Source organism: Branchiostoma belcheri, unplaced genomic scaffold (assembly GCF_001625305.1).
Source record: "Branchiostoma belcheri isolate BF01 breed outbred unplaced genomic scaffold, Haploidv18h27 scaffold6, whole genome shotgun sequence".
Classification (NCBI taxonomy): Eukaryota; Metazoa; Chordata; class Leptocardii; order Amphioxiformes; family Branchiostomatidae; genus Branchiostoma; species Branchiostoma belcheri.
This window is the reverse complement of record NW_017804242.1, coordinates 1,985,434-1,993,742: the sequence shown is the minus strand read 5'-3', so window position 1 is coordinate 1,993,742 and position 8,309 is coordinate 1,985,434. Positions and strand designations below refer to the sequence as shown.

Below are 8,309 nucleotides of genomic sequence, written 5' to 3'. Positions count from 1 at the left end.
AAATAATTCAAGTTGGGATGTTGTACTCCGAATAGTCTTGAGAAAAACTGCAATATTGCAACGTCTCAAACAAGTTCCCTCTTTCTGCAGGTACGTGCAGCGACTCCCCTTGTCAGAACCACGCTGGCTGCTGCGAGGCCCCCGAAGGAGGCTGGTACTGTTACTGCCTGCTAGGGTACGAGGAACCGGGCTGCACCACTTTTAACGACCCCTGCAGCTCGGGAGAGAACCCCTGCATGCAGGGAGGCACCTGTTCTTTCGACTCCTACAGTAACCAAGCCTACTGCCAGTGTCCACCAGGATTCACAGGTAAGAAGGTTGATTTGCTTCTATCACTAAACAACGTCCTCTAACCAGCCTGCAAGAGGTTTTTGGATAAGTTCAACTCATGATAGGTTCTGTTAGCCACTGTCGAAAGTTGTGAATGACACTTGAGACGCCTGACAGTTTTCAAAATCCATCCTGTTGCTTGAGTAACAATTCCCTTCTGTATCTCAATACCTTAATCGACACCACAAACTATTAGATCATTCCTACCATGTCATTAACAAGATTAAAGGCTTTTAGTATTATCCCTTGATCACCATGCTACATGCATGTCACCAACACTTAACCCCGTCCGTTTTTTACCAGGGCGAGCGTGTGAGTTCGCGACTCCCATCGACTGTACCTCAGACGAGTGTCAGAACGGAGGAACCTGTGTTCCCGAGTCGTGGGGAGATGCCTGGTGTAGCTGTCCGGAGGGTTTCTCGGGGCCCTCATGCGAGTTCGTCATAGGGGAATGCGAGGAAGACACCTGCATGAACGGCGACTGCGTGGAATGGATCTGTGATGGCTACTACGCCTGTAACTGCGAGGAAGGTATGTGATGGGGAACCTCAACATGGGCTGCATCTCGTTGTCCGTATCATACTCATTTATTTTCTTTTCTTATTTACACTACCTTTTTTTTTATTTTGGCCTCACGTGAATATTTATTAAATTATCACTGATGACTACGCAATAAAGACAATGGTACATTTTTTCCAAAACACTACCTGTACAAATGTTGACTATTTGTCTATTTGTCTAAAAGAGCCCATACCAATATTGCATAATTACCTTTTCAATCTATTATTCCAGGATATTCTGGGACTTACTGTGAAGTGGAGGGAGATGGTTCTGGGGGCTATGGACCAAGTGGTTCTGGGGACTATGGACCAAGTGGGTCTGGAGACTATGACGTGTCTGGAGATGGCTCGGGTGACTACAACGAGACCGGTGAGTTCAGACGTTCCTACTTATGATCTTTTGTATCCATCTTCGCATCAAGGCAGCTGCCATTTGCCACCCGAGGCTGGCGTGAAAAAAATACCAGGTTAAAAAAGGGAATTCTGATAAATAACCTCAAACACGTCAAAATAAGCCGAAGCCTGATCCTCTGCTTTAAGAGTAGGCAGCCTGACTTCATTCTCACAAGAAGGTTTAAAAAATCATTCGTCGGACTCATCAGCATATTACCCCCCTCCCAATCACAGACGGTTGCAGCAGCTCCCCTTGTCAAAACGGCGCCTCCTGCTGCCCGGATCCCGAAGGAGGCTGGTACTGCGACTGTCCGCTGGGGTTCGACCCACCGACATGTGACACCTTCAACGACCCCTGCAGCTCGGGAGAGAACCCCTGCATGCAGGGAGGCACCTGTCACTTCGATACTACCATGCCTGACTACGCCTACTGCAACTGCCCATGGGGATTTACAGGTAGAAATTCCTCTTAAGGTCCATAACTACTTAAAAGGACATTCACCGTGTTAATGTTCTTGCCAATGGACCATTAAATCCGTATATCTTAATGTGCAAAATATTCGGATATGTCCAAAATGTCATTTTTCTAAAAACTTGTATGATTTGTGTAATATGCCAAGGCCGTTGACGCTACTCTATCTATAAGCTAAAAAAATCCAAACCTACTTTTGTACATACTCTTCTAATTCTAATAATCTCCAATCATTTGGGGCCAGGAGACGGTCAAAATGGCCACCAGACTTACCAGTTGCTTAGTACGGGCAGCCAATGGTAAAAGCAAGCTAATGTAGACTCTCCTTGCTCAGGAGAAGTTGGTTGGAAATTACATTTCTGATAGCTAAAAAACTGTCTGCCTGATTTAGGTAAAGTGTGTGAGACCACCGTGCCCACCGACTGTAGTTTGGACGAGTGTGAGAACGGGGCGACCTGCCAGACGGAGTCGTGGGGAGATGTCTATTGTTCCTGTCCGCCGGATTTCACCGGGCCTTACTGCGAGTTTGTGGTGGGGGAATGCCTAGAAGACAGCTGCGAGAATGGACATTGTCGCCCAGTGGATTGTGAGGGACACTATCACGAGTGCGATTGTGAGGAAGGTATGTAGCCGGTTTCCCGTCGTTTTGTTCTAGTTTTTCAATGATAAAATAGATCCTCTCCTGATGTTTCCGTCGACGTCCATGGAATTTCATGTATGTTAATATTGTGTTGTTATGTCTAAACACGACTCTACATGTAGTAACGATGGAATACCCGGAGACGCTGCTAAGATGGCATGGATAACATTTTATCTTAATTTGATTTCAGGATATTCTGGGACTTTTTGTGAAATGGCTAAAGGCTCTGGGGTCTATGGACCAAGTGGCTCTGGAGACTATGAACCAAGCGGCTCCGGAGACTATGGACCGAGTGGGTCGGGAGATGACATTCCGGATGGCTCCGGGGACAATGGACCGACTGGGTCTGGAGACGATATTCCAGATGGCTCCGGGGAGGAGGGGCCAACCGGCTCCGGAGACTATGGGCCGAGTGGGTCGGGAGATGACATTCCGGATGGCTCCGGAGACGATGGACCGAGTGGGTCTGGAGACGATATTCCGGATGGCTCCGGGGAAGAGGGGCCGTATGGCTCCGGGGAGGAGGGACCAACCGGCTCCGGAGACTATGGGCCGAGTAGGTCTGGAGATGATATTCCGGATGGCTCCGGAGACGATGGACCGACTGGGTCTGGAGACGATATTCCGGATGGCTCCGGGGAGGAGGGACCAACCGGCTCCGGGGACTATGGGCCGAGTGGGTCGGGAGATGACATTCCGGATGGCTCCGGAGACGATGGCTCTGGGGACGACGGACCGGATGGACCAAGTGGCTCCGGAGACTATGGGCCAAGTGGGTCTGGAGACGATATTCCGGATGGCTCCGGAGACTATGGACCGAGTGGGTCTGGAGACGATATTCCGGATGGCTCCGGGGAGGAGGGACCGGATGGCTCCGGGGAGGAGGGACCAACCGGCTCCGGAGACTATGAACCGAGTGGGTCTGGAGATGATAATCCGGATGGCTCCGGAGAGGAGGGGCCGGATGGTTCTGGGGACGACGGACCAGGTGGCTCTGGGGACGACGGACCGGGTGGTTCTGGGGACGACGGATCGAGTGGTTCTGGGGACGACGGACCGGATGGTTCTGGGGACGACGGACCGGATGGTTCTGGGGACGACGGATCGGGTGGCTCTGGGGACGACGGATCGGGTGGCTCTGGGGACAACGGACCGGATGGTTCTGGGGACGACGGATCGGGTGGCTCTGGGGACGACGGGCCGGATGGTTCTGGGGACGACGGATCGGGTGGCTCTGGGGACGACGGATCGGGTGGCTCTGGGGACGACGGATCGGGTGGCTCTGGGGACGACGGACCGGATGGTTCTGGGGACGACGGATCGGGTGGCTCCGGGGACGACGGATCGGGTGGCTCTGGGGACGACGGACCGGGTGGCTCTGGGGACGACGGATCGGGTGGCTCTGGGGACGATGAAGCGAGTGGGGACGACGGAAATGGTGGGTACATTTTCTATGGCTAGATTGCCGTATTATACCATAATCTGAATAGATTAATAAGTCTATGACAATACCAACATAGTTGATAGCGATCTGTGTATGACATCCCTAACAATTGTCTTTCTTCCTTTTGTTCCTAACAGATACTCCAACGGAGGGGCCCAGGCCAGCTACTACAACCAGGCCAAACCCGCTTGAAGACCCCACTCTGTACCCGTTCGGTCTGGATGCTGGAGATCTGGAGTATGAGAATCTCCTGAACAGTGGAGATGGCCACTACTGGGGAGAGTGTTTGGAGTATCCCATCAACGACGAAGGGTTTCCGTTCTTTGGAAAAAGGCACTACGAACTTAACGTGAGTACTTCTGATATATTGAGCGTGTTGTCATTGTTCACATCTTAGTCTTTATCAAAAGGTAGACTTAATCTGACTTTAGCTGACTTGACTTGTTTAGACACTAAGGCTTCAAAAAATGCGGAACGAAATTACGAAATGAATAAACAATTATTGCAGCCAGAGGCTGTTTCAACAACTCTGAGATGCAGAACACAGTACATCGTCGTCATCATCATAATCTATATCACAATGGCCATCTTAAAACTTGGTTATTGCCTATTGTCATTTAGCCAGGGGACGTCGATCAATCAAAAGTCCCATTTTATATTGGTTGTGATGCCGTATACTTACCAGTGGTGAATAATCTCACCATTTCGCCGCGCTCACTTGGCGGTTCAATCGGTGGTTGTGGGAAATGGCCAGGCCTCATGGCACCATATACACCTCGTTACGGGTCATTAACTCTTAATTGTGCCTCATCAGATTTGCGACAACGGCGTGATCTCGTTCGAGACGGCGTGGGCCCCGTGGCTCCCGTATCTGTTCGGCACCCGCCGCGCGTACAACAACATCGCCATGATGGCGCCGTTCTGGGCCATGTCGGACGCGTCCAGCCTCTCACAGGACCGGACAGACGTGACCGAGCACTCGCACATCTACTTCCACTCGTATGCAGAGAACGACGGGCAGGCGAGGACTGAGGAGATCTTGAGCCGCGCCGGTGAAGATGCGAATGACTACGATTCATCCCTTCCAGGTAGGTTGCCCTACATGACATACAAAGTACATGATGCCTAAATTCATACTGAAGAAACATACAAGATGGCCCACAATGTACATTGTTAAGACCCTTCTGAAGTTATTCAACATCAGATTACGATAAAGTTATGAATTATTCAACATCAGATTAAAATGACCATGACTGTAGTGCAACTGCAGGGATATAAATGTAGCTTATAAGATAGGGAATTCAAATGTACAATCGCTGTTTCTGCACGTTTTGAAATGTAATTCATTGTTTATTCAATGTCCTGTGATTTTTTCCGACAGATTTCAGGCCTACATGGGCGCTGGTGGTGACATGGGTCCGTCTGCCCCCCTACATCGGCTGCAGCTGTTATAGAGGCTGGGGCTGCGAGGAATGTGATCTCACTGGCGTGCAGGTACAAACCTTAAAAAATCGCTGGTAGCTTTCCAGCTGGTATTTTCTTACTATTAGCAATCACGATTCGATGATCGTTGAAAGGGAAAAATGTTTCCTCGTCAAATTCTACACAGCGCCTAGAAGTTCCATCGCTTGTCCTTTGCGGCATCCTAAGTGCATTCAGCATTACCGCATACCGTACATGAACATTTTCTTGTTGTTTTCGCATCTGCTACAGACGAACACGTTCCAGACTGTGCTCATGACAAACGCCACACATTCCTTCGGCAAGGCCATCTACCCGAGTGGAGGACTCAACTGGGTTTATCCAGGTACATTCCGGATTTTTCTTCAACATTCGACCATACGTTTAATGATATTGACCTACATGACTATTTATATGAAAATAAAGCATATATCTGACTAAAAGCAGCCTCACAGTACATCACGTCATATTGGTTTCAATAATTGCAGCTGCCATTTGCTAACCTCTAATTGTCCTTGTTGTTTTGTCTTGATATAAACTTGAAAAGTCGTTCATAGAAGTAAAAAAAGATACAGCATGACAAGTTGGAAACTATTCTCAACAATCATCAAATTATAGAGAGTAGTAGTCTGGAATCAAGTCTTTTTAACTATAGTCCACTTAGCGAAAGCTTAAAAAGTATTTGACCGTGCCATGCCGTTGTTCAGGTTTTAGCGAGGAGTACTACCAGTACTTCACGGATGTTGAGGACCTCCCGTGGCCGGTAGCAGGCTTCAGTGCCGGGGACGGTGGACAGAACGTCCTCAACCTTCCCACGTACTCTGGAACCCAGAGGATGTATTTGTTGGATGAGGTCGAGGGCAATACAGGTAAATCTTCGCTCTGTTCATAATATGGGTCATGTCCTTGGTGCTGAAAGGGTGGTTGATTGCTGATTCCCGAATAAGACTGTTTGACCATAGGCAATATTGTAAGCCTGAAGCAAATTAAGATTTAATCATATCATTGAGAGGACCGACATTCATGTGGCGATTACTCGGATGCGATGATATTCTACTAATCAAGCCAGCTTTTTTGACACTGTAGGCCCTAACAATGTTCCATTTGAGGCATTTAAATTACTCACGTGTTATATTGTTTTCCGTTGTTTGTCCGTTTTTTATATATTTCTTGCGATCAGCCTTTGGGAAAAACTTTGCAACAAATTTACCTAACGCCCCAGTAATGTACATGTAGGACTTACTGGTCAATGAGGATCGGAAGATTAAATGTATGTGTGAATGGTTGTTGACCAATTTATCCAACGTCAATGAATTTAGGCTATACCGGTCAGTGGATGGTGAGGATGGAGGACTCGGACGGCACGATGGACGCCCGGCTGGAGTGCCTGGCCTGGTACCGGGACCAGCCGGACCCCGCGGACGCGAGCGTACGAAACGCCCTGGATCAGCTGCCGGACTGCCCCTGCACCGAATGGCAGATGTGGTTCGATGGAGCGTAAGTGTTATCTCCATGCAATCTTGTGGTCTCGCGGTCGTAACCAACTTTTAGCCTGAAGCATGGCTTCACTCCCCAGAATCCGCTTCTTCACCTGTTGGCCAACAAGACTGGAATCCGGGTCAAGGCACCTGCCGTAGATGACCAACTGGGTACTGTGTCCGGCCAATTTGATAGTGTCTTGCCGGTTGGTTACGACTTTGCCACCGAAAGGTCTACTTATAATGTAATGGGACAAGGACTGGAACTCGTGCTACCAAGTACAGAAAGGTCATTTTCACTAGATAGCTTTAACCAACGCTCGCAGCTGCATGCAGTTATAATTTTGCAGGGTGCAATGAATCCGCACAAACTGTCTTCTCTTCCAAGACCATTTCAGAGTAGCTGCACTGTTCACTGAGTTTATCTAAGCTAGTTTCGCTTTTGCTTTTCTTACCACAACTTTGTTGTTGAAAAGTCTGCCTCTTGTCTCTGTAGTTTCCGGATAGACTGGAGCAGCTGGGGATATGGTATCTGCGGTTACAGCGCCTTCCCCACAGCGGACGGGCTGGTGCAGAAGTGCTGCTATGAAGACGGCGCACTGGTGACTGGGAGTCCAGATGGAGGACATGTTATTCAGGTTAGGGTTACGGTATGGGCTAGTGTACGGTGTGTGGGATTGGGATTTGGGTACGGGGTTGGGGTATGGGTTAGAGTTAAGGTACGGTGAACGGGATTGGGGTTAGGGTATGGCGTTTGGGTACGGGGTAGGGTATGGGTTGGGGTACGGGGTGCGGGTTTAGGGTTAAGGTACAGGGTTGGGGAACGGGTTAGGTATGAGGTCAGGGTACGGAGTACGGGTTAAGGTACGGGATAAGAGTTAGGGTACGGGGTTGGGGTATTCGTTTATTTATTTACGACTTCCATAGGAACAAACGTTAACGGTAAACACTGCATCAGTAGTATTAAACTTTCTTTATTTGCATGCGTCTTCTTGCAGGACGAGGAAGAAGACGACCGGGCATACACGAACTGCTGCGTGGAAAGCGTAGGGACCTGTGACCTGTTCTACGAGAAGCGTCCGTCAGCCAACTGCTCAAGATACGTCCCGCCCATATGGAGTAGGTCTTTTTCAATGCAGACTCGCCTTAAATGTTTGTCGTGTAGAATAACCATTGTGCTGATCTTCTAGCATTTCTCTAAGGCAAAAGTACGTAAATTTTATGGATGCAATTTCCCGCAGACTACAAATCTAACACAAGAGCACGAAAAATATAAGATTGGCAAAACGTCCAAGCTGCATGAATTTTCATCATCTAACCGTTTTAAGAATTGAAGACATAAAGCATGACACCACAGCCAACAAGGTTTTTTTTCTGTATCCAAGAAGTAAAGAAAGTTTACATCTGAAAAATATAAACAAAGATTTGACGACTAAACATGTTCAACAAATCTGAGATTTTATACCTCCGGGCTTTTTATTGTATATTTTTATATAGGGTTTTAAACAAAGAATTTATCGAGACCGGACAC

The 8,309-nt window shown here is 48.4% G+C and overlaps 1 protein-coding gene across 1 annotated transcript in view; it reads left to right on the top strand.

The window, feature by feature from the left end:
- The window catches only part of LOC109482239, an 18,371-nt gene extending 10,185 nt beyond the window's left edge, over positions 1-8,186 (top strand). Inside the window, exons 10-24 of the mRNA XM_019784932.1 lie at positions 91-309; positions 634-861; positions 1,123-1,260; positions 1,518-1,739; positions 2,147-2,377; positions 2,586-3,833; positions 3,977-4,188; positions 4,654-4,927; positions 5,221-5,333; positions 5,553-5,646; positions 6,008-6,169; positions 6,620-6,797; positions 7,275-7,416; positions 7,777-7,897; positions 8,164-8,186. Coding sequence (XP_019640491.1) covers positions 91-309; positions 634-861; positions 1,123-1,260; positions 1,518-1,739; positions 2,147-2,377; positions 2,586-3,833; positions 3,977-4,188; positions 4,654-4,927; positions 5,221-5,333; positions 5,553-5,646; positions 6,008-6,169; positions 6,620-6,797; positions 7,275-7,416; positions 7,777-7,897; positions 8,164-8,186 — 3,605 coding nt within the window. The remainder of the gene's footprint in view (positions 1-90; positions 310-633; positions 862-1,122; positions 1,261-1,517; positions 1,740-2,146; positions 2,378-2,585; positions 3,834-3,976; positions 4,189-4,653; positions 4,928-5,220; positions 5,334-5,552; positions 5,647-6,007; positions 6,170-6,619; positions 6,798-7,274; positions 7,417-7,776; positions 7,898-8,163) is intronic.
- The last annotated feature ends 123 nt before the right edge of the window (positions 8,187-8,309 follow it).